Source organism: Tyto alba, unplaced genomic scaffold (genome assembly GCF_018691265.1).
Source record: "Tyto alba isolate M040663 unplaced genomic scaffold, T.alba_DEE_v4.0 Super-Scaffold_19, whole genome shotgun sequence".
NCBI lineage: Eukaryota > Metazoa > Chordata > Aves > Strigiformes > Tytonidae > Tyto > Tyto alba.
Genome location: NW_024881281.1, coordinates 5183179 through 5208085, shown reverse-complemented (window position 1 = coordinate 5208085; position 24907 = coordinate 5183179). Strand labels below are relative to the sequence as shown.

Here is a 24907-nt window from a genome sequence, read left to right as displayed (position 1 = left end):
GTGATGTTTGGGCAGAGAGCAGGCAGCAGCCCCGAGGCTGCCCCCATCCTGCCCACAGCCCCCAGGAGCAAACTGGGGAGCACTGCCAGGGGTTCCCAGCGTCTCGGCTCTGGGCAGCCCTGGCCCCGCAGGGATCCATCCCCAGCTCTCGGAAGCGGGCAAGGCCAGACCGTAAATCACGGGTCATCGGATGCCACCTGCCGCCTGTAATTAGTGCATCCCGCTGGGCCTTCCCCACCTTGTCCTGGACGCTTCCTACCTAGGTGCCCATTACAGGGTGGGAGGCCAGGAGGAACGCCCACCCAGGCCCTGCTCCCTCAGCCCCCACTGATTTATCGCCGTGCGCTGAAGAGATTTATGGGCTGAGATGGGGAGCCAAAAATGTGTTGTAAGGCTCTGCCGGGCCCGTCTGCCTGACAGATGATGAAAGAGCTGTAATTATCCGTCGCCAGGCATAAATCAGGCCACTCATGGCAAACGCCACCCGCCCCCAGCCTCCACAAAGGGCTTTGACCCCCAGGGATACCCCATTTCTGCAACACGTGTCACACCGGGCTTGGGGCACTGCTGAGTGCCGGGCACTTGCCCATCAGCAGCATCACTGCTCTCACGCGTCCCACAGCCCAAAGGTGAGTTTTGGGTATCTTCACCCCTAACGCTGCTGCCGAGCGGGTGCTGCAGCTCTTGCAAAGAGCCCTGGACTGGCTGTCCCTCACCCACATCCCTCCAGCACCCCGAAAACGCTGCCACTTCCAGGTGAGAGCTGCCGGGACCATCTGGGAGCACAGTCCTAACTGGATATGAAACCTCGATGGGGTGGTGAGGGGGGAGCTGACACGGGCTGGGGGGTGCTGTCTGGATTCTGGCAGTGTCCCAGCACCATCCATCCTCCTCAGGAAGGCTGCTCGGGGGGGCAAGGCTGTGCTGGAGGGAGACCACGGAGAGGGAACCCACAGTGCCGAGGCATGAGAGCCAGGGACTGGCACACAGGGAGGTGCCCACCCCTGTGCAGCCCCTCGCTCTGGGGCAGTGATGGAGGGGAGGGAGGAGGCGGTTGTTGCGACACTGCCTGGGCCCCATGGGTAAATAAATAGGGCGCTTTGTTCCTGCTGGGGCAAGGCCAGGTGGCACAAAGGACACAAGTTTGTGAGTCACCCACAGCCAGCCCTCACGCAGCACACGGGAGGAGGCAGCGGAAGGCAGATCCCCGCAGCCACGCTGCCTGGAGGCTCCTGCCTCTGCCCCCGACACCCCTCGAGGTCCTGTGGCCCAGCACCTCGTATGGCACAAGGGAACGGCCGATCCTGCCCAGGGTGTGGGGTTGGAAAGCCCCATCCCGTGGGGTGGGAGTGAACCAGGGGCACGCACTGCCTTGGCAGCTTAAATGCAGCGGGCACACGCCCCGTGGCACGGAGTGGGCAAAAAGCCTGACGTGGGCCTTCATTGCCCACTGCAGGAGTTTGAGGTTGCCCCTCTGTCTGGTGGGAATGGCCTGTCCATCCTGGGGGCAGGCAGGGCTTCGCTGGCCCGAGGATGATGATGGCCAGGAGATGGGGCAGAGCTCCATAGCAAAGGCCTATAATTTACTGTCAGTCTGCACATGACAAGGAGAGTGGTCTGAGAGTTCCATGAGCCATATGAAGGGCAATAAGCTACTGCTATTCATGTCATCAGGCCAACAGAAGAAGGGACAGGATGGCAAATAGGTTGACAACGGTAGCTTGCTGTCAGAAGCTGCAGAGTTGGTGGACAGAGGCATGGTATTCCTCTAGACTAATAGTATATTCTTGAAACTTTCCCTGATCATTTTGAATATTTCAGATGATTGCCCTTTCACCTCCCTGAAATTGGTAAAATAATCTTCAAAGCCTAATAGACAAGGTTGGGGGAGAGGGGCGGGGATATATTTTGACTGATATGCAAAAGCTAGAATATAAATAAAGCCTGTGTGCAGTTCAGCTTGGCAATGTAATATGTTCAAAGACGGTATATAGCATCTTTGAACATATAGCTTCTCCGTAGCACGTGGGGCTGGGGAAGAGCAGCTCGGTGGCACAGGAGCTACCCCCGTGCCGTCGAGGGTCTGTTGTCCCCGGCTCGGGGACCGCTTTCTTGCAGTGCGTGGGGTTGTTTGTGTCATTAGCTGTCGCTTCATTAACTGCTCTGGCGCTGCCGACCGCAGGCGCTTCCTCGCCTGCACGACATCCTCCCTCCCGGCCCGCGGCCCGCAGCTCCTCCGGGGTCCCCCCCCCCCCAACCCGGGAGATGGGGATGGAGGAACCGAAGCTCGAAACAACCGGGAATACAACACCCCCCACCCCCAGCACCCCGCTCGGGCTCCCCAAATCCATCCCGGGGAACCAGCGGGAGCTGCCGGGCGCCGGAGCGGAGCCGGGGGGGGCGGTGGCAGCGCTGCTCCCCGCCCCGGCGGGGCCGTACCGAGGCGGGGCGGGCCGGGGGCGGGCCCCGGCGTCAGGCCCGGCGGCGAAGCGGGGGGCGGAAGGCAGCGGCGGTGCCGGTGGGAGGGGAAAAAAAAAAAAAAAAAAAACCAAAAAAACCCAAAAAAACTTCGGGCCGGGGTAGGGTAAGGTGGGGGGGGGGGGGGGATGGCGGGGGGCGAGGCGGCCCGGGCGGACTTTGCGCGGCATTGGCAGGCGGAGTTCCCGGGGGAACCGGCCCCCCGCATGGAGCTGGGCTCGGTGCGGGCCATGGAGCGGGAGCTGGAGCGCTGCCGCCGCCACCTGCGCCGCCTCCAGCGGGCACTGGCCGAGGAGCGTTTCAAGGTGGGCTACCTGGAGGCGGCGCTGGCCAGAGCCCCCCCCCCCCCCCCCGCCGCCGCCGGCCCTGCCCGCCGCCCCCCGCCCGCCGCCCGGCCCCGCCGGCAGCTCCCCGGAGGGCGGCAGCGGCGGCAGCTCGGACGCGGAGGACGGCTCCTCGGCAGGTGGGTGCCGCGGGGGGGGGGGGGGGGTCGGGGAGGGCGGGGGGACACCACCCCGGGCCGCGGCACGGCCGAGGGGGGGAGCCGTCCCCACCCTGCGGCCCTGGGCATCCCACGCCAGGGGTGAGGGGGTCCCCAAGCCCTGCGCCAGCCCCATCGCGTGGTCAAGGGCGTCCCCAGCCCTCCCGCTGTCCGTCCTGCGCGCCCGTGCCGTACCCGTGGCACAGTCAAGGGCACCCTGTGCCGCTCTGTCCCCACATCCCTGTGCCATGCCATCCCAAGCCCCGGCGCTGTCCCTGTCACGCAGTCGGTGTACCCCATGCTGCGGCATGGCAGGGGATCTCCCCAACGTGCAGACAGGGGCACCCCATGCAGTCACATGGCTGGGGCCGTCCCAAGCCCTTGTGCCATCCCCATCAAACAGCTAATGCCACCCCCAGCCCTTGTGCTGTCCCCATCCTGCCACTAAGGTCACCCCAAGCCCCTGTGTCATCCCTGTCCCACTTCCAACTGCATCCCGTGTCAAGGCCCCATCCTTGGGCATTCGAGGAGTGGGGGTGGCTGGCTGGTCCCCTGCAGCTGGCTGGCTCTTGGTGACGTTCCACTGGCCCAGGAGCCACCTCTGGGGCTGGGACAATGTGGGAGAGTCATTTCCTCCAGCTGTGTCCTGGCTTACGGGGACACCTCTGCTCAGGTGACACCCTGTGATCTGTGAAGTCCTGGAGCCACTAAAGCAGAAGCATGCCGGGGTGGTGAGGTGTCCCAGGGCGTTTTGCTGGGCAGACTGAGGACGATGTTATTTTGCAAGTGACTGGCTGTTTTGTGGCACTGGAGGCACAGCCAGCTAGCGCTGTTACCCGTCACGCTGTCCTACTTCCAGCGGCCTGGAAGTTGTTATTGCATCAGCTTTAATCCCTGTTCAAACACAGTCCTGACAGCTAGGGAGTGTCATTTTTTATGTCGCTAATTCTGCAGCTGACTTGAGTTAATTTTGTTCTTGCTCGATTGTTTGGGGTGGTGGTTTTTCCCCCAAGGCTGTATTGTGCTGGTTGAAGATGGCCTGGGTAGGAAGCGCTCTGATGTTGAACCGTGCTTAATATTTAGTATAATTTATATTTATCGCATTAGTTTACAGGGCCAGGGAACAGCTCAGTTTCTGTTTCCCCTTCCCAAGCTGTCTGGAAGTAAAACACCCGAAGTACATGGCTGCTCTCGATGTCGTCTCCGTTCTGCACTGGGCTCCCTCACACGTGTGTTTGTGCCTCTGCCGTGGGACCCTGCTCCCAGCCCTGCAGCGAGGACCAAGGGCATTCGATGTGTCCCCTTCAGAGGGCCACCCCAAGCCCTTCTCCAGCTCCCCGTCAGTGGGCACTGGTTGTAGTTTCTGGGGAGCTGTTCAGCAGCCGAGGGAGCTTGAGTGCATCGGAGCGACCAAGCGCAAATCCTTCTGATTTACACTTGGATCCTGCGTTTTATTTGTATCTGGATAATGCTCCTGAATGTTTCCAAACACCCAGGACCGTGCAAGGCTGCTCTCAGGCTGGAGGGGTGTTGTTAAAGGGGCTTCTGTGAGGCACAGCGTAAACCCCTGAGGGTCCTGGCTTTGTAACTCAGAGGGGTCCTCCAGCCCCATGCTGCCCTTCAAGGTGGCTGGACCAAATCTTTTGGGCAAGACCTTGAAATCCAAGGTTGCGTCCGCTGTGGTTAAACGTGGCCTCTTCCTTCTCCTCCTCTTCCTCCTTCTCCCCCAGATGGGTCTCCATCACGGTCCCCAGATCCTGCACTCACCCGAAGAGGCAGTGTCCCCTCCGCCGAGCGCCTGGCTCCTTGCCCCATGGCACGGCCAGGCTCTGTGCGGAGGTCGGCTGATGGCAGCGGCGATGGGCTCTCCCCAGCCTTGTCCCGAGCCTTTCCCAAGCGTCAGCACTTCTCTTTGTTGGGTGTTATAAGGACGCCTGTGTGCACTAACAGCGCTGACATTTAAAAGGAGAATTTGAGAATACAGTAAAATGCGTGAGGTCGTTGCCTGGATCCCCCTTTCGCCGCACAGTTGGTTAACTTAGTGCTCCCGTTGTTTTCTTCTCACTTGTCTTTATTTTTCAGATGTAATTAAAAATTCCCGGTCGCAGTGCTGTTTACTTCTCCTGCTAGCAGTCCAGGTGGTGTGTAACTCGGTTAGTGCGGCTCTGCCTGGGTCTCTCAGTATTTTGATGTGAATTTTGGAGCTTAACGGTGCTGTGGCTGAACATGGTCAGTCCCCAGCCATTTCACCATAACCGACAGCAGCGCTATCTGAGCAGCAAGCAAAGGAGCACTGAATATAGTCTTTATGGGAACTACCAGGGAAAGACAGTGGTTTCCTTTAAGTAGCTTGTGATTAATCTGATTTAAAATGAGGAAATCTGCAAGATGCCCCTGTTTGCAGCTATTGCGTGAGAGCAGCGTGTGTGACAGCCAGATACGCGATCCTGGCATCTGAGATAACGCCTGTGCCAGCTCACCCGGGACCAACAAAATCTGAGCGTCAGCGAGCAGATGGCTGAAAATGAAGCGTGGAAAGGACTGAAATTCCCTTCATCTTGGCCATCACCTGTCCCTGTGGCTAAACACCCAGCTGGCCTCACAGCTGAGTATGCGTGGTGCTGGGAGGTGGTTGGGGTGTGCCGGGGTGCCGCGGTGCTTTGGCTGGGTGCTGCCTCCATCACCTCCTTTTTGCTGCAGCACGAGTCTGGGGTGAAGGGGCCGGTGCTGCGGGTTGGTACCCATGAGGAGAGGGTGAACTGAGTGGGCAGGAGACTACTGTGCTGGTGATTGAGAGCAGGGATGCAGTGATGCTCATCGGGAGATGCTTTGTGCCCGGCAGCCAGGAAGGGCGCGCACAGAGGTGGGACAAAATCAGCGCTGGGTTTCCCCACTTTGCCCTTGGGAATTGGAGAAAGGCGTCGGCTTCGCCACGGAGCTGGGTTGCTACGGGGGCTCCTGACGGTCTTCTGGAAGGCTGCTGAGTTTTGGAGCCCCCAGTTTGCCCTGTGCAGTGCCCTGCACCCCAGAAATGCGAGCTCTGGGGTGGGGAACACTGGCGTAGCTAGAATAGTCCACGATGGGGTTGGCTGGCGGATCTGGTTACGGCAGGATGCTGCGGCTGCGAGCTGTGCTGTAAATGAAATCCCCAGCCCTCTGTTTAGCTGGAATTGCAGTTTCTGTCATGGAAAGATCCTGGAGTCACGTGGGCTCTTCTGCTCGCCCCACCACACTGCCTTCGCTAGTACCTTGGGAAATGGGAAGGGAGGCTGCTGGCAGCAGTGGGGTCCCTGCTTTGTAGGGCGGTGAGCACAGACAGGCAGTGGTGTCGGTGCATGCACCGAAGGGCTGAGATAGGGGGGACGGGGCCCTGGGGTGTCTGGAGTCCCCAGGGCATCAGCCACCTCATCCCTGCATGCCCGGATGGGGGGTGGATTGCCATGGGCGTTGTGTTTGGGGCTCCTGGCATGATTTGGGTAAAGGCAGAGCTTGTTCTTGCTGCACCGTCCCTGCTTTCAGCTCGAGCTGCTGCTGGCAAGTACATGATGCTGCAAAAGTGGCATCTATCCTGGAAAAAATTGCTCCACAGCCAGGGAGGTGATGGGGAAGTGCTGTGGGCAGGGCTCTGTCCTGCTGTCCTGAGCCACCCCTGGACACTGCAGGTTTGTTGTCTCTTTCCTGGAAAATCCCCTAAAGCCCCAGCAAAAGGAGAATGGAAAATAGCGAGCGAAGTCCAGAGTTTATCCAGGTGCATCTGGGGTAGGTCGCGATGTGCAAGAGGTGAAGGAGCGGTGATCCCATGGTACCCAGGAAGGTGAAGTATTGCATTGTCTGTGCACCCAGATCCCCTCCTGGTTGGTGCCGAAGCGGAGAGGTGTGTGGGTGGGAGTTGTCCCTCCCTGAGAGCCCATATACCACTTCTCTGTCCTCATATTTATTTTTTAAATTTTTACTTCATCGTATTTCCCCTCTGTTGGAGAACGCTTGTTTGGCTCTGAAGATGCTGAAAATTCCTCTTCTGGCTGGGGAGGGCCCGGCACAGCCTCAGTGTTTAATTTTAACTGCTTGGGCAAGGACAAAACCACAGCGTGTGCGTGTGTGTGTGTGCCTGCTGGGGACCTTTGAACTGTCTCCATCTGCTCTGGGGCCTGGCGGCATTTTGGGAGGTGGCTTTTCTCCCCAAACCCCCCTGATGGCAGCATGACAACAGCCCCTGCGTGTTGTGGGGCTGCCTCCCCAGAAAGCGGTGCTGCCCAGGATGGGGACTGCAGGGTTAACACTGGGGCAGGTTGTCACTGTTCATGAAAATCATAAATAAATACAAAAGTTCATGAGGTTTAAAAGCCTTTGAGTGGAACAGTTGCTGTTTAAAAATATAGCTTTTAAATGAGAGCAGTAAATGCTGATTGTTGGAGTTAACTTCCCTGTGATGGGCAAATAGTGGAGGGCTTCTAAAGGAGCTGGAAGAGCAAAGGGGAAAACTGTGACCAGCTCTGCCTGTGGTCACCACTGGGATCTCTGCTCTGGGGCAGAGCCGGCAGCGGCCACAGCATCTGCTGGGTGGAGAAACAGCCCTTCTGGGTGCCAGCACCCTGCAAACACCAAGCAGGATGGATGCGTGGTGGGACAGGGGTCCCTGTCCCTCTCACCGGGCAGGGGGACGGTGGCTGAGCTGCTGGCAAGCTCTCGTGGCTGGGTCTGGCTTTCCCCTGGCCTGTTCCCCTCTGCCATCGGCCCTCACATCAGCTAAGTGTGGTTGCAGTGAGAATCTGACTGCTGCCTGGCATCAGGAACCTGCATCTCCTCCGAACCAGATCCTCAAAACTGGTGTGAGTGTTCCCAGAGTGGCTTCCTCCTCTCCCCCGGCATGGCTGCAGTACCTGCTCTCATCGGCCCAGAGATGCTGACATCCCTCTTGCAGGAGGTGGGTCTGGCTGCAGTATCCCTGCACATCCCTGCGTGCCGTCAGCTCAGCACGGTCCCACTGGCTGGGAATTTGCTCCCCCCTCCCCAGCATTTGGGGCAGAGGCGATGCTGAGCTCCCCCAGTTCAGCAGCATTCGGGCGGTGGGCAGCGGCGCTGGGCTGCCTGGTCTGTCCCGGCGCCCTGTGGAAGGGAAGGAGGGGACACGGTTCCCCTTTCAGTGCCGCGGGCTGTGCTTGGCGTGGGGGCGAATGCTTTGGCTGGGAGGTGGCCCCCTGGCCCCCCAGGCTGGGTGCAGCAGTAGGCGGTTGTGGGGCGATTGGTGGTCCCTGGGTAGGAGCAGCAGCAGCAGCAGGGCACGCAAGAAGCCCTCATTAGGTGGCTGGCTGCAGCCAGAAGTGCCCTGCGGGGCCTGAATACATTTGCATTGTAAGTCTATTGAAATCTGGTTTGGTTGTTGGTTTGTGGTTTTGTGTTTTTTTGTTTTGTTTTTTTTTTTTTTTTCTCCCCCTGGAAAGACACTTCTGTGCAACTGGGCTCTTTGTTTGGCTGGTTCCTCCTCCCCTTCTGCCCAGTGACTCCACCAGTTGGGATCCCAGTGGATGGATCTGCTCTGTCTTCTGCTGGATGCTCTCTGCTGCAGCCAGCCCTGCAGCAGCAAACAGAGGGAGATGCTTTCCCCCGTGCTGGTGGAGGATTGATATTCCCTTGGGTTAGAGAGGGGGAGCCTGGTTTAGTCAAGGCAGCTCACTAAAGTGTGCATCCACCCCGGGAAAGCGGCACCTGTGCCCGGGTTTATGGCTTTGCTGGGTTTGTCCTCCTGCTGAGGTCGGCCGGAGCCCAGCCGGGGCTGAGCAGCCAGAGGGAGCACACCGATCTCGCTGCATCCCCAAGAGACATCTTCAAATAGACATGGCTTTCCCACCCCTGGTTACTTTATCAGTGTTTGCTAAGCAGGATAAGTCACTTATGTAGATCAATAGCAGCAACACCTCTTGGCTGCAGTTGGGGAGCAGAGCCTGGCCAGCCAAAGCAGAGAATGGCCTGCAGATCTGCCCTGAGATAACTCCCAGCTGCAAAGTTCAGGGATTGTTTGAAGATCTGGCAGATAGGGAGACCTTTGTGCTCAGACCAGGGCTTTCTGCCATGGGTAGTTTTTGTTCCAACGCTGTGAACCAACACCTCTTCCTTCTCCTTCACAAGTCCCGTGGCGGAAAGCAAACCTGGCCAAGCTGTCTTGGCAGCGCTGGCACCGGGGCTGGGTGGGAGAGGAGCAGCCTGGGGCTGCGGCGCTGGCAGGTATGGCCACTATCTCCTCTCTCTTGGAAAAGAGACACAATGGGATAGCTGACCCAGACCTTCATCCGATATTAGAGGCTTTTTCCTGTGAGCAGCCACCACCTTTCTTTCTTTCTCTGTCTGGTATTTTGAGAGGCCAAGGGCACTGCTATTGTGGCTGGGTCTCTGCCCTCCTCCCCACGCTTGCTGGGGGTGGGACCTGCCCAGTTCTTGCACCCTGCTTGGCTCCCTAAGGGCAGGAGACTCTGAGTAGGACTCTGGGCACCTCTCGGCTGTGTCCTGGGGCTGTGAGTGGAGCTGGGGGCTGATGCAGTACAGACCTTGGGTTGTCCATCCAGTGGGAAAGTGATACTGAGGGAGAAGCTTATTGCTGAGTTGGACTGAGGAGCAGCATGTTCAGGTCACTTAGCAGGAAGGATCTGCTGTGCTCCTCGGTGGGGAGGGTGGAAACATTTTCATTTATTCCTCTTTGCCCTCTCTGCAACCTCTGGCAAGGGGATAGCTGCTGCTCTGTACCACCAAGGGCCAGCCCAGACCTCCCGGTGAGCCCAGCAGAGCGGGCACTGGAGGAGCTCGGAAAGCTGGGCTCTTGGCTGGCATCTCCCACCGCAGCCCGGGGCTCTGCAGCGCTGGCTGTGTCCCTGCCATGGCTCCAGGACACGCAGGCTTCTCCTCTCCCAACCAAAGGACTCAGTCCTTGTCTAACGCTGCCGCTGGCATGGTGCTCCCCAACCACGCTCTCCCCCTCCTCTCTTCCCCCAGGAAAACACCCCCTTTGCCCCACATCAGTGTTGGAGGTACAAGCAGCTCTGAAGCTGCTCTCCTGTCGCTGCCAACCCTGGGTGCCCAGCACCAGCCCTATCCTGGTCCTGGGCAAGTGCTGGGGCTCATATGGTTGTGGCTGGAGGAGGCTCTTGCACAAGAGTCCAGAAATAGCGATGCGTGGGCTGGCGGGCAGGGGCTGGGCAGATGCCAGGCAGACAGCCAGACACCAGGCAGGCTGCGCGGGGCCAGCTGGTGATGGGGAGGATCCGCCGGACCCGGCTTTTAGCTCTTGCTGCAGGGATGCTCCCGCTGTGCTGCAGTCAGAGTTGGGAGTGGTTGAGAGGGGGGTTAAGAACATGGTTGACAGCATCTTGTCACCCAGGGCTGGTCTGTGTCACCACAGGGTGATGGGTGCCGGGGGGGGGGGGGGGGGGGGGTGGGGGGGTGGGGGGTGGGGGGTGGGTGGGGTGGGTGTGTGCACCCCCTCCCAGCCCTGAGGAGAAGAGGAAGGCTCAGCTGCTTTGCAGGTTGTGGGGTTTTGTTGTTGGGTTTTTTTGCAGAGATGAAAAGAGCCCTAAAACCAAAGTGAAAACAAAGCCCAGTGGTTTGGTGGAGCTGTTTTGTCCAGGCTGTGCAAGGACACCTGCCTGGGTTGTTGTGTGCAGCCAGATAAGGCCTGTTTGGGGGGCAGCATGGGGGTGACTGTGGTTTGAGCACCTCAGTGTGTGGGGAGGCTTTCTGGGACACCCCCCTGGCTGGGCTGTGGGCTGCTTGCCTCCCTGGTCCTCCTGGGCCGTGGCTCTTCCAGCGTGGGGTCACGCCAGGGGTAGCCAGCCGGCGAAGGGCTCCCAGGGTTCTGGTGGCCTGTGAGTGGCTCATCCAAGTGCTCAGCTCATTCCCTGTGTTGGATAAAGAGGAAGATGTGCAAAGGGGGCTTGCACGATGGTGTGGAGAGGCTGGTGCCGTGGGCAGGAAGGGCCAGGATGTGTGTCTAGCCGGTGGAAGCACATGGAAATAAAAAACCCCTGTGTGCATGCGGAGAGCTGTGCGTGGAAAACCAGCCACTCCGGGGGGGCTGCAGGCTGCCTGCTGCCCCTGTGGCTCCTGCAGCTGCCATGCCAGAGGGGCAAAAGCTGCATCTTGTGCTGCTGCTGGTGCATCGCTACTCGAGGCACGAGCGGAACGTGGTTTCCTGCCATCAATGGGGGGTTGATGTGCTCAGCCGAACCGCTGTTGCCTTCCTGGAAGCTCTCTCTGCCGAGCGGCAGAGCCTCAATGGTGCAGAGGGCTGTGGGGGGCTGCAGGGGTGTGGGGTTTGGCTGTGGAGGAGGGAAGGGACTCTCCATCGGAACCTTTAAGGGATAGAGCGGGGACAGGCCGTGGTATTGAGCTGGAGCCTGGGCAGGAGTAAATGGGGGGAGTTGGTGAGGGACGGAGAGCAGCAAACACTGGCACATCATGGGCACCCTTGGCCCACGTTAACAGTTTGGGGACAAGGGGAACATCGGCACTGGGCTGGGCAGGGGGGCGGATACGGCCCCCCGGGAGGCAGGGCTGTGCCAGGGGCAGCAGTGGCTCCTCACCCTGGATGCTGGGTGCCGATGGCTCCGTGTGCCCCAGCCACACTGAACCACAGCCTCGGCATTGCTGCGTTCCCCCAAAATGTATCGGCTGCATCCGAGCCTGGCGTGGACACCCCTGGGAGCGGGGATCAGGTGGTGGCAGCGCCTTGGCAAGGTCCCCTCAGATTTCCCAGCCTGGGCAGTTGTCGATGCCACCCGCGTCCTGGCACTTCACGCTCCGGTGGCTCTACCTTCCCCTTGTGCCTGGCGGAGCATTATCCCTTCTGCCTGGTTCCCATCTGGCCCCAGCGCCTGGTCCAGGCCCTTCCCTGCACGGCAGGATGCGGCCGAGGGCACTGGTGGAGGGGGGATGCTGCCCACACCGCCGGGACGGGGGCAGCGGGGCCGTCGCAGGCTGGACAAGGGCAGTCTCTGCACTTGAACGCTTGGCTGGCGCCCTGACATATTGGGGTTGATGACTCTGGCACTTTATATTTCAGTTGGCTACACGAAGCTGGGGAGGGTGGTTTAACTCCTGCCTGCCCATGCCCTGCTCCGATGACCCCGGTTGTATGGGGCAGGGCAGCTCCCGGCTCCTGGAGGTTCTGGTTCCTGCAGTGGCTGCTGGAGCTGGGGGGAGCGGGGCCAGGAGGAGCCTGCGTCCTTCAGTCACAGCGGTTTGAGGGGCTGGTGAGGTTTTGCTGGGAAGGGGGCACAGCATGCCTGGGTCATAGGAAGGAGATAAGACCACGGTGGAAAGGGTGATGGAGACAGGCTCCTCCTTTCCCCCCACTCTCCTTGGGGTGGCCTGGGGGGCAGCCATATGCCCCTGTGCCACTACCATCCCCTCCTCCTCCTCCCCGGTCCCCAGACCCCTGCGGAGGGTCGGCGTGGCTGTGTGCAGGGGGATGCTGAGCTCGGCTCCCCCCGGCAAGGCAGGGGCGGGAGGCGGGACGCGCTGCCATTGCCAGGCGGCACCTCCTTCCCTGGGCACCCCTGGCAGAAGAGCCACCGAACGCCTGGGCAAGCGGCCGTGCCCGGCTCTCCCATCCAGCCCCCTGCCTGGGCCTGCGGCCCCCCGCCTCCCGCCCTCACCCGCCGCCTTTGTTGTGAGATGAGAGCCGGCTGGAGGGGCTGAGAGCCGGCGCAGCCCTCCCGAGCATGGAGCCGCTGAGCCACCGCGGCCTGCCACGGCTCTCCTGGATCGACACCCTCTACAGCAGTACGTGGCCTGGGCTGGGGGGGGGGCGGGGGGGGGGGGGGGATGGCGAGGGGGACCGGGGTGGTGGGTCCCCCCTACTTGTTGTGTAACGCTGCGTCGCGCTGGGGAGGGATGCTGTGCCGGTGATCCTGTGCTGGGGGGCTCCCGGGCTGAGCTGAGCCCGGGCAGGGGGCAGGTGATGCTAGCAGGGGGTTGCACTCCCCTCCCTGAGCGTCCAACACGTCCCGGTGACAGGGCAGCGCTGGCCGGAGTTAGTCCAGCACCCCCCAGGCTCCAGGGACCTGCTGTCGGCTCCGGGGAGCTGCATGAGCAGGATGGGTGACGGTGGCCTTGGTGCGGTGGGGCTGACAGCTGCCCACGGGGGTCTGTGGGGACGTGGGTGCTTCCTGTCCTGGGTCCCATCCCTGTCCCTCTGTGGCTGTGGGAAGGCAACTCTCCCCCAGTCGTGATTTTTGCAGTGAGCTCCGAGGCGCTGCGCCGAGGATGCTGTGGCAACGCGGTGTCGGTACCCGGGGGCTGGCAGCTGGCGGGGCTGGGGGCGTCCTGCAGCAACCCGGGGGGTGCGAATCCCCCCACAGACGGGCGGCAGGGAGGTTGGAGCCCCGGAGCTGTGCCGGTCCCAGTCCCACAGCAGCTGTCTTAGCGGTGGCCAGGAGAGCCAGGGACATGGCTAGGGGATGGGGGGGCTCGGTCACGGGGTCCCCGTTGTTCATTCTGGGGGAGCGTTAGCTGCGTGGGCACCCTGGGGGTGGGTTTCAGGGAGCAGTGTTGAGCTCGGAGCCTGGTGTCTGTGGGGCAGTGAGGTTTGGCACGGGTGTGTGGGAAGGTGGGATGCTCCGGAGAGGGAGGCATGGTGCCCCCTGCATGGATCTGGCATCTGCCATGGCCTGGGGGGAGCAGGGGCTGCCGAGGGGCACACTGTATGGGGCTGGGCCCCCCCAAGTTTTACAGCCTGAAGCCTCCGACACCCACAGCCGGGTCCCGGGGTCTGGCACAGCTGCTTGTGCGGGTGGCTGGGCTGAAGCCCAGAGGTCGCATCCAGCCCCAGCCTCCGCACCCTCCTTCCCAGCCTGCGAAGCGATGGCTCTGCCGTCCCAAATCCTGCCCCAGCCACCCTCGTGGTGGAGGGGAGAGGTGCGGGGGAGGCTGCTCAGCGTGCCCAAGTTTTGGGGGATGCAGGGCAGGGCCTGGCCTTCATCACACCAGGGAAGGTGGTGACAGCGCGGAGGAGATGCTGTTTGTGTTGAGCCACCTTTTGGAGGAGGCCCGCGGAGGCAGGTCCGAGGCCAGCTCACGCATCTGTGTTGTCATGGTGAATTTTCACCCAGGCACAGGGAAACAGCAGTGTTTCCCCAAAACCTTGCAGGCTCTGTGCGGATGTTGGGCTTCTTCCGGCAGTGGGGTAGGACGGCAGAACGTTGGAGTGTGCTGGCTCACTGCTGGGGTGACGGGGAACAGCACACGCCTGGCTGGAAAGCGAAGAAAACACCACCGTGAGCTGCTGTGACTCTGCTGGCTCTGCCTGGGCTGGGCAGGAGCCAGCCACTTGCCTGTGGCTGTGCTCCCTCTTGGGGACCATCATGCTGGGATTAGCCTGGGTCAGACCTGGGAAGATGTGGCAGAGCAAAACCGTTATTTTCCTGGGGAAAATAGTCCCCTGTGGGGATGCGTTCCTGGCCCTGTCACCTCGCTGGGCCTGTGTGCCAGCCCACAGGTCCCCACCCTGGTGGGTGTCAGCATCCCACGGGTGCCAGCCCTTGGTGCATCGTGGGGCCGGATCCAGCTCGGGGCTGCGGGGCTGCGTGCGGGAGCTGGGGTTACAAAGCTATTTCAGGTCCGGGTGTCCTTACCCCCCAGAGTGGCTCCTCTGGGCCAGGCTGCCTCCCTCCCCTCAGTCCCCACGCCTGGGGTGCAGCAGGAGGATTTCCACTGCTGCTACAAAACGGGAGCAAAAATAGCATTGGGTTTTGGCACGGGCACAGGAACAGTCTGCAGGGGCAATGCAGCTGCGGGGGAAGGAGGGAGGGGCTCGGTTTGGGCTGGCTGGGTGGCAGGAGCACCCCCCAAGCAGGGAGACACAGGGGCGAGCCCTTCCATGTCCCCTTGCCCAGCGATGTCCCCCTCGTCCCATCCTGTCTGCTTGGTGAGGCTTGGTTCCCTCTCTGCAGTGGGTGCTGGGGGTGCTGGGGAGGTCCCTCTGCCAGGCCTCCCCAGGTGAGAGCCCTGTAAGTACTGCATGGCCGTGGGTGGCACAGCTGGAGGCACAGCTGGAGCCATGGGGATGTGGCTCTGTCCTCTCTCCTGCGGGCAGTGCAGGGTCCCTCTCCCTGGGTGCCTGTAGGTCTTGTCCACAGCTCGGGTCTGGAACTGGGACGTAGATCTGCTCCAACTGGGAGCAATGGCTGTGTGAAAGCCGGGTCATTTCTGCCTCCCCACAGACCAGTCCCTTCCCCCTCCGTGCCATCAACGCCACCTTCTCCCCCGCACCGCTGCAGGTGCCACCTCCCAGGGTCCCCAGCTGCCTCATTAAAGCTGTGTTCCTCGTTACCTTGCTGTCAAGCAGGCCCAGCCTGGATTTCTAGGTCCCCCCGAGTGCCAGTGCCACTCTGGGTGCCCCCGTTGCCCACCCCATGGTTAAGCCCAGAGCTGCAGACCTTGGCCTTGGTGGAGGGGAGGCAGTGGAGCCTGGTGGCCTCTGAGTTGGTGTGTCTGGTGGGGACAGTCAGCTTTGTCCCCTCTGCTGCCTTGGTTCACTCTTAGACCTCATCTGATGGGGAAGGGCACTCAGGTGAGAGGTTTGGGTTCCTCTGGGGCACCCGCCAGCCCAGGGACAGTGCCTGGGGTGTGGGCTCAGGGAAGCTGTGTGGGGTGGGTGTCCTGGGGAGGTGGCCATCATGTGGGGACACCAGTGCTAATGTACCTCATGCTGCCTTGCTCCTGGCTGGTGCTGAAGGCATCCCAGATGGGACCTGTGAAAGGCAGGAGGGACGAGGGACATCCCACCACAAGGAGGTAGGACAGGTTAGAGCTGGGGATCCCCTTTCCCTGGAAGCTGAGGACCAGGGGGAGCTACGGGCTCCCCCATCTCTGCTCATCCAGCTTGTTCATTCCCACTCAGCTCTTGGGTTGAATGGGGGCTGCGGTGTCCCAGTGAAGGTGGCACCCCAGTCTCTGAGGGATGGTTATTAGGTGCGAATTGCTTAAGAAGCAAGGTCTGACTGGGGCTGTGGTGTGCAGATGGAGCCAGGACGCATCTGGCCCATGTCAGGGCTCTCCTCTATCCCACCCCCCTGTGTGGGATGGGACCCCCCATCCCTCCCCACTGGTACTGGCAGGGCTCCCAGCCTGAGCAGGCTTCTCAGCGCTCTTCGATTTAAAGGTTTATTCACTTTCAATATGAAGCCAAATGCAATATTAATGTGCTGAGTGGTGTTGGTGAGAGTCAGGGGAGTCCTTGGCCGGGGTGGCAAGGCTGTGGGGGCACGAAGTAGCAGTGGTGCAGGGTTTAGCCTGGGTCAGCTGCTCCAGCCCCCATGTGCCCTGTTTCGGACGGGGTATCAGCCAGAGCCTCGGCCAGGGTCTCTGTGCCCAGGGAACCTGTGGGGAGAGCCATGGGGCTGCTGGGCAGGAGAGGGAGCAAGGGGCTAGCGTGGGGTCGGGTTGGGGAAGCTGTGCCCACCGCCTCTTTGGGAGCTGCCGAGGGGGTCTTGGCTGCAGGCCCTGGGTGGGGGTGCTGGCTGCACCCCGCGGCCGCCCCTGCCGCAGCCGGGCTCCCTTCCCCCTCCCCTTTGTCAGCATCTCGGGGCTGCTGCAGCCGCCTCTTCCCACCACCACCGAGCCGCTGCCGTTTCCATGGTAACAGGGTAGGATGTACCCCGGTCCCCTGCTGCGCCCCAAGGACCGGCTGCAGACCCTAGCCCCCCCCCCCCCCACTCCCACTTGGGGCTCCGGCTCCCCAAAACGGCTTCCCCTGGGCCATGGGTGAAGTGGGAATTGTGGGACAGCGTGGGGCACCAAAAATGGGTGCCGGCTTGTCATGGTGGCAGCCTCATCCTGCACTGGAGAAAGCAAACCCCTTCTGCCCCTGCAGCATGGCCAGGGCTGCCCACCCGCCATGGAGCTGATGCCATCCCCCTTCTTCCTCGGGGGGGGGGGTGGCACTGTCCTCCACGCTGCGGTCCCAGGCGTCCTGGCACCCGTTCCCACGCTCTGAGAATGGACGTGAGGAAGTGAGGAGGATGGTGGCTGTGGCTGCCAGCCCAGCTCCGTCCCTCCCTGGGGATGGCATGGGTATGGTGGCCGCCAGGCAGGCATCGCGTGGGGCTGGGGCGTCTGGCAGAGCAGCTGTCCCTGCACAGAGGAGGCCTGTGGCCTCTCCGTGCTGTTAATTATGCAAATATAGGGAAGTGTGTCGAGCAGAGGATGCCCGGCGGGGCTGGGGATGCTCCATGTGATGCCCTGCTTGCTCAGCCGGGCAGGCAGAAAGCAGGCAGCCGAGGCTGGCAGGATCTGGGTGGGCTACGAGTGTGGGCTTGCGTGTCTGTACGTGGACACGGGGTCAGTTGCCCGCAGGTAACTGCAGGCCGGGGCGGTTGTGGTGCGCCGTGCGGTGACCCGTGGCCGTGCCGCTGCCTCGACGCTCACCTCCACCCTCTCTTCCCCCGGCAGACTTCAACTATGGTGCGGACGAGTACGACGCCGAGGGCAACGAGGAGCCCAAGGCACTGCCGGAGGGCTCAGAAACCATGCCCTACATCGACGAGTCACCCACCATGTCCCCCCAGCTCAGTGCTCGTGGCCAGGAGAGCGGGGACAGCGTCTCGCCCACACCCACCGATGGCCTCGGCACAGGGGTAGGTGCTCGGGATGCGGGGTTCTGCACTGGGTGCCCGGTTTGGTTGCGTCAGCTCTGTCGGTGGTGCTCTGGTGTTGCTGTGATCTGGGGGACTGTCCCCCAAAACCCTGCTGGCCGTAGCCCTCTGGTCTCCGGGGGAGCAGCCCCCTGTTCCGCTGCGGGTGGGGAAGGTGCCGTATCTGCGGGGACACGTTGTGTCCCTGCCCCGTCGTGCCGTGCCGGTGGCAGAGCCAGGGCGGCACGGGCTGGTCGGAGAGCGGGGTGCGGGTACTGGGACCCAACCGGGCTTGCTGGGAAGCGTGGGGATCCCGGGGTCCCCTGTTCCGGGGAGCCCCTGGGGACAGGGCACAGCCGCTCCGCCGGGCTGCCGGCTCCATCTAGCGGCACTTGGGGACGAGCTGCCCGTTGGGGGGGGGGTGGGGGTGGGTCACCCTGTGCGTGTCCCCCCTCCCCTCCTTCTGGGGAACTTAGATTTAACCCCTCCTCTCCCTCTGCTCTTCCGAGAGCATCCTCGGGAAGCCCTTGGGGGGTTTATCCAGGCTGTTTCACAGGGGGGATGCTCGGAGAGCTGCGGGGCGGGAAACCAAAGGGAAATATTTTTTTTTTTTTTTTTTTACCACAATAACAGTTGCCGTTAAAGCCGCGGGGACATCGGGGCTGCCGTCCCCGGTGTGTGCCCTCGGCCCGGTGGGCTCTTGGCAGGGCAGCGGCCGCCTCCGGCCCCTCGGCCCCGGGCTCGGGGCTGGTGCGGAGGGGCGACCGGCTGGCCCCGGGCTGGGGGGTTGGCCGGGGCAGAAGGCCGGGCTGGGAACCGTGAAGGTGGAAAGAGTTAAGCCCTTAACCCGGATGCTGAGGCAGAGGAGGCGAGAGGTGTGGCTTCCTCCCCAGGGCCCGCTGCCGCGCAGCATCCTCCTCCTCCCGGCACCCAGCGCGGCCCCGCGGCGGCCTTTGGGGAGGGTGGGAGGGCTGCCACCCACCCCTCCTGCCACCCTGCCGCTCCGAGGACCCTGTCCCGGCGCTGGGTCCGAACCACCCGGGCTCAAGGCCCCCTCGTCCCCCAGCAAGATGTTGGGCACAGCCCTGCGAGCCCCAGCCCTGACACCCCGGTGCCGGGGTTTGGCCGTGGACGTGCTGTGGGCGATGGGCTCCTGCCCCCCCGCCGGGGGCCAGCAGGGAGAGCAGAGGGTGGCCCTGGGGGAAGCAGGGTTGGGGGGAGAGTCTGGGGGATGCCGGCAGAGCCCTTGGGGCGTGGTGGGACGCTGGACTCCGGCAGTGAAGCCGGCTGGGTTTTGACTGACAGGATTTGGAAGTGTTGGAGCTCAGCACCAACTCTGCCTCCATCTCTTTAAAGCTGAACCTTTGCAGAGCACCATCTGAATACCGGCACGTTTAATCCTGTGTGTCCAGCCTTGTGATGGGTGTGGGTTCTGCTGTGGCTGGTGGCATGGGGTGTGCCAGGCTCACCCCATCGCTCTCCTCCGGTGAGGCAGGACTGGTGTCACTGCCCTTTGGGGTACTGGAGGAGGTTTCTGGTGGGGCATCTCTTCTCGCAAGCTCCTAGGGCAGCTGTGACCATGTCTGGTGCCGCTGGGTGCAAACAGCCTGTCCTTCCCTCTCCCACCTGGGAAATGCAGATACCACAGGCACGGTGTGGGGTGGTGGCCCAGCCTCTGTCTGGGTGCCACTGGATTTGGCACTGCCAGTTGCTTTCCCCTGGGCAAGGAGCCCTCCCCGCTTTGGGGACCCGGCTGCGGTGGGCAGGGTCCCAGTGCGCTGGCACAGACCCCTGTTAGCAAAGGCTGGGCAAAGCCTGAGTTGCAGCGTGGACACAGGCTCTGGAAAGTCCCTGTGCCTGTGTCCCTGCCCACATCTCACATCAGGAGTTTGTTCCAGGCTCAGACAGTCGCGGGGAGGAGAGCACACGCAGCCTCTGGTTCCCCTTTTGCTGCGGAGGAGCTGGGGAGGGGGAAACTGCTGAAACAGCTCTTGCGTTAGCATCCCCTCCTCCAGCCTGCTCTTGCCCCATTTTCCAGGGCCCACAGTGTCGCTCGCAGGCATCACGCCGCTGCTCGTGGCCCCGCTCCCCGCCTGCCCCAGGGCTGTGGTCGGGCTGGGGCAGCGGCGAGGTGCCAACGCTGATCCCTGTGGGATGTGGGGCAGATGCTGCGGGAGGGCACGTATCTCAGCTGCGTTACCCTGCCCCACATCCCCTCTGGGGCAGGGAGAGATCTGGTACCCTTCTCGGGGTGCGGCCCCAGGTCCCCTTATGGGACTTGGTGATGCTGCTGCCCTCCAAGGTCACTTCTCACTGGTGGCACTGCCCGTGATCCGGCTTTCTGCCTGCCCGTGGGACACGGAGGGGCCGGGGAGCCACGGCAGGCGGGACAGGGCGCTCTCCCATTGCTGGCCCCGTCGGCTTGGCGAGGGTTTGGGGGGGGTCTGGCAGGGGACCCTTCCCCATGGGTCTTGCTGGACGCACCGAACTCTGGCAGCGTTGGGAGAGCTGGCTCGGGGAAGGCGGCTGCTGCGCGCCCCAGCCTTGACCACACTCCGCCGACGGAGCAGCCCCACCTCCAGCGCCAAGAGATGCATTTCCTGTAGCGAGCGTGCAGGGCGGAGCGGCGGGTCTGGCTGGGGCGCAGGGCGGCAGGCAGCGGCCCTCCTCTGCCGGCGGCCCCCCTGGGGGTGAGGGGAGGCCAGGGGAGAGCCAGGCTGTCCCTCTTGTCCCACCGCTGGTGACCCCGGAGTTGCCGCTACTGCCGCTGCTCAGAGGCGGTTGTGCAACCGCCCCGGGAGCTCCTGGTGCTGCGGCCGGGACGCCAGGAACGAAGGCCGGAGCTGGGGCAGGCGAGAGCACCGGGAATCCCATAATGGCTCCTTTCATCCCGCGGCAGTGGCCGGCGGCCAGGGCTGAGCCAGGCTGGGCCGGCTCAGCCGTGTGAGCCCCTCACCTGGAGCCTTGAGGGGTCCCCTCTGTCCCCCCGCTGCCTGGCCGGCCATGGAGGAGGAAGAGGAGGCCATAGGATACCTGGATAAAGTGCTGGAGGATGAAGATGACTCAGAGCCAGGAACCCCCACCAGCCCCGGGTCTCCGTTCTCGGTCGGCGAGAAGGTGGGCGGCGGGGCCACCCCGCTCCCGTGCTGGGCGGTGGGTAGGGGGGACGAGGGGCATCTTGCTGGTGCTGGTGATGCCCAGGTCTCGGGGCAGCTCCTGGGTTGGTGTGGCATGTGCTTGTGGGGGCCAGAGCTGCGGGGGGGCAGCGGGAGCATCACTGCAGCCCCGCTGCTCCCCCCTGGGTCTGCCTGTGGCCGGGGGCATGGGGCAGGGCTGCGCCGGGCATCGGATGCAAAAGGCTCAGTGGATGCTTACGTAGAGCAGGGTGAGCACCCCACCTTCCGCCCATGGGGGAGCGGGGGGCACGTATGCTGCTGTGGGGGGGGCTGTGTGGCTCAGCAGAGTTGGCGCCGGATGCTCAGGAAGGGGTTGGACCACACTCTGCTACTGCTGCACGGCTACCAGTAAGCCCTAAACAGCCCCAAACCCTGGTGCTGAGGGGTGGCCCCGGGGGGACCCCCGTGCTGGCAGGCACAGCCCAGCACCCTTCTCTCACCTGCCCTGCCAAGGGTGCCTGGTGTCCCCAGGGGTCTGGCTGGAGGAGGGCTCCAGCCCTGCTCTCCCCGGGGTCCCCTTCTTGGGGTGGTCACCGGGCCCTGCTTTAGAGTTGCTCCTTTGGGTCGTGGGGGTCCAGCTGGCATCGTCCCCATGGGGCGCTGCGAGCCCCCGGTGCGGACGGCCCCCTTATCTCCCCAGCTCCCGCGCAGGGCCCAGGCTGAGGGAAGCAGGAAGGGCCCGTGACTAATCGGTGGCAAAGAGCCTGCGAGCTCCCAGCGCAACAAAACTGGCCCCCCCTTGCACCCCCCCGGCTGCGCCAGTCACCACGGCCCAGCCTTAGCAGTGCAGCCTGGCAGGGAGCCATGGGGTGGGCACCCCGGTTGGTGTGGCAGCCCCCGGGGCCGGCTGATGGATGCCAGAGTGGGACGGGGAGATGCTGACCTGTGGCTGTGCCCACCCCGGGGCTGTGCCCCCCTGGGTGTTTGTAGCTGGCAGGGGAAGGCAGCATGGGCAAAGGTGAGGCAGGAGCAATATCCCCCCCCCTAAACCATCCCAAATGGCTCACTGTCTTGAGCATCCGATACCCCCGTGGCTCTGCTTGGTCCCTGTCTGGGTGGCAAAGCCTGGTTGCCGAGTGTGATTTTTAAGGAGAGGAGGCCAAAGTGTTGAACACACACTTGGGTGATCGAGGCAGGCCAGGGGCTGCAGCACCCATGCCTGCGTGCTGGCAGAGCCTTGCTGAGAGTCCCAGAGCCCCCCCAGCCCAGCCATACGTCGCCCATCTCCCTGCCAGGGGGGGTCATGCCACCAGAGCATCAGTGCTGCAGCAGACCCGGGCACGGGCTGTGCTGCCAGCAGCCAGAGCAGCAACAGGGCCCCGTGCATCCCGGGACCTGCCCCCGTGCCACCAGGCAGTGACGGTCGGGGCGGCGTTTTTCTGGGAAAGTCTCAAGCTGGGGAAAAGGGTGGTGGTGGATCACGTGGCAGCGCCATCCACTGCCGGGCATGATTTCACCGGGCGCCGCTGGACTCTGCCCTGGGAGAGTCCTGCCGTGCCGCACGCCGCCCTGGAGTGCAGCCAGCAGTGCCGGGCTCCTGGCCAGCCGGGAGCAGGGAGGCGAGCGAAGCCAGCACAGCCCGTGGCTTCCCAGTTGGCTCCAGCCTGTCTGTGCCGCCCAGCGGGCACGTGCCCAGCCCTTACCATGGAGCTTCCCCGATGCTGGCGGGGACACACGCCCACGCGGGGATGCCAGGGATGGGCTGGTGGGATGAGAGTTGCCCTCCTGTGTCGCTTGCTTGCTCAGCCAGGCTCCTTGCTGTGTTGCACAGGGCGAGCGAGATGCTGGCAAAGGCCTGGAGATGCGGAAGTTGGTGCTCTCCGGTTTCCTGGCCAGTGAGGAGATCTACATCAACCAGCTGGAGGCCCTCTTGTTGGTGAGCACAGCCCCCCCCCAAAACCGGACACCCCCTCCAGGGATGCCCACCAGCAGGGGTGGGTGGGTGAGTGGGTAGATGAACGGATGGATGGGTGGATGGGTGGATGGATGGATGGGTGGATGGATGGGTGGATGGATGGGTGGATGGATGGATGGATGGATGGATGGATGGATGGATGGATGGATGGATGGATGGATGGATGGATGGATGGATGGATGGATGGATGGATGGATGGAGTAATTTCTTCCTGGACAGCCTCCCCCAGGCAAGCCAGACCCAGGTGCTACCTGGGCAGGAGCAAAGGTGCAGGAGCCACTCCAGAGCCAGACTTGCTCTGGCCCAACCGCCCCTGTCTTGCCTCTCCCTGCTGCCAGTGTGCCTGGTGGAGAGGTATTTATAGCCCCACTTCCTCTTGCAGACTCACTGTCTGTCGTGGCGGAGATGCTGTTGCACAACGTGGGGGTCACCACCGCCATGGGGAAGTCTGTGGGGATGCACAAGGCGGGAGCGGCCCCTTGATCCCGCTGCTGGCTGGGGCCTGTCCCAGGCAGCCCTCGCTGCTAGCTCAGATCCCCCCTCATCCCCAGTGTTCCCCTCCCAGCCCTCATCTCAAATGCTCTCACTTCTCCTCCTTCGGCAGCCTATGAAGCCACTGAAGGCCACAGCCACTACGTCGCAGCCTGTCCTCACCCTCCAGCAGATCGAGACGATTTTCTACAAGATCCAGGATATCTACGAGATCCATAAGGAGTTCTATGACAGCCTGTGCCCGAAGGTGCAGCAGTGGGACAGCAATGTCACCATGGGCCACCTCTTCCAGAAGCTGGTATGCGCCTTCCCCGGGGCTTGCTCCACTTGGAAGAGGAGGAGGGCCGGGGAGATGAAGCACCATGCTGTGGGGCAGCTGCCTGCCCAAGCCCTCCTGTCCTGGGATGGGAGTTAGTGCAGCCTCCATCCCCCTCGCCACAGCGGGGGTGCCCGCAGCTGGCAGGTCCTGGGTGCAACCACGGCAGGGTTTTGGCTGGAGGTGTGTGGTGTGGCTCTGCCAGGGGGCTGGCAGGAGCCCAGGCGTGTGGGTGAGTCTCTGGGGAGAGGCAGGAGGTCGCTGCCTGTGGATGCTGCGGTGGTGGCTCACCAGGGTCACGCTCCGGGTCCTGATGCTGCTTCGGAATTGCGATCAGAGCAGGTGCTGTGCCCATGGATGCTGTGGCCATGGATGCTGCGGCCATGCTGGGGAGGTGGGGAGGAAAGAGCAGGTTGAAGGGTGCTGGGAAGTGGCTGTAGCTTCAGTCTCCGCTGTCCAGGCACTCGTTACCTCTTCGCTGGATTTTGGAGGTTTGTGGGGGCACAGGGCAGGGAGCCCCACCATCCTGCCCTGGGCGAGGGCTCTCCCTGCAGAGCCAAGCATGCAGCCCTCCCCCCCAGCTTGCTATGGTCTGGCAGTGTCCTGCCAGGAGGGGACAGCTCTGGGCAGTGTCCCCTCGGTGGCTGCCTGGCCCCTTGTGCTACAGGGGGCTTCAGCATCCTGCTGGCTACCCAGCTAACCCCTGCTCCCCGCAGGCCAGCCAGCTGGGGGTCTACAAGGCCTTTGTGGATAACTACAAAATCGCACTGGAGACGGCAGAGAAGTGCAGCCAGAGCAACTACCAGTTCCAAAAGATCTCGGAGGTAAGCTGGGCTGGGGCTGTGCCAGGGGGACAGGGCTGTCCTGGCACAGGTCAGAGATTGCTGTCCCCACGGCTGAGCCAACCCTGTCTGCCCCGCAGAGATGCTCTCCTTGCCCTGGGGACTCTGAGGGACTGTCCCAGGGCAGGGCCATCGGAGGCTGTGCTGGAGGGTCATGGCCCCTGAGTATTGTGGGGGTTTGCCCCCCACCTTGTGCAAGATTAGGCTGGGCTCAGCCCTTGCTGCCGTCATTTCTGGGATGCCGGGACAGCCTGCACCTTCTCGCCCCTTCCAGTGAGCTGGGTGCTGGGCACCTGTGGCTCATCTGCTGGCTGCATCTCCATACGTGGCTCCCCTATAGAAATGGGGACCTCCATGGCTGCAGCCTGGCTCCCCACTCCCCCCAGCCTCTCCGCAGCAGGGCCGTTCAGCTCGGTGGGACCAGCAGCCTCCCCTGGGCTGCTGCGGGGCTGGGTGTCCTGCTCCAGGGTGCCCTGTGGATCCATCGTGTCTTGACTGCTGGGCACTGCTCCCGGGCCAGGCAGCATCCCGTACAGTCCAAAGCTCCACCCCAGCACCCATGTGTGGCCTCCAGCGTGGCCAGCCT

General features: G+C 62.9%; 1 protein-coding gene across 5 annotated transcripts in view; it reads left to right on the top strand.

The window, feature by feature from the left end:
* Nucleotides 1–2592: 2592 nt before the first annotated feature.
* Nucleotides 2593–24907, top strand: part of ABR (ABR activator of RhoGEF and GTPase) — a 41642-nt gene continuing 19327 nt past the window's right edge. Inside the window, exons 1-5 of one of the 5 annotated variants that reach the window (XM_042791428.1) lie at nt 2593–2941; nt 17399–17583; nt 22528–22632; nt 23276–23461; nt 24196–24303. In XM_042791428.1, coding sequence (XP_042647362.1) covers nt 17476–17583; nt 22528–22632; nt 23276–23461; nt 24196–24303 — 507 coding nt within the window. In that variant the 5' untranslated portion in view covers nt 2593–2941; nt 17399–17475. Of the gene's footprint in view, nt 2942–12399; nt 12731–17398; nt 17588–20202; nt 20698–22527; nt 22633–23275; nt 23462–24195; nt 24304–24907 lie in introns of those variants that run through there. The other 4 variants (XM_042791427.1, XM_042791429.1, XR_006165211.1 and 1 more) reach the window with 4 other exon arrangements.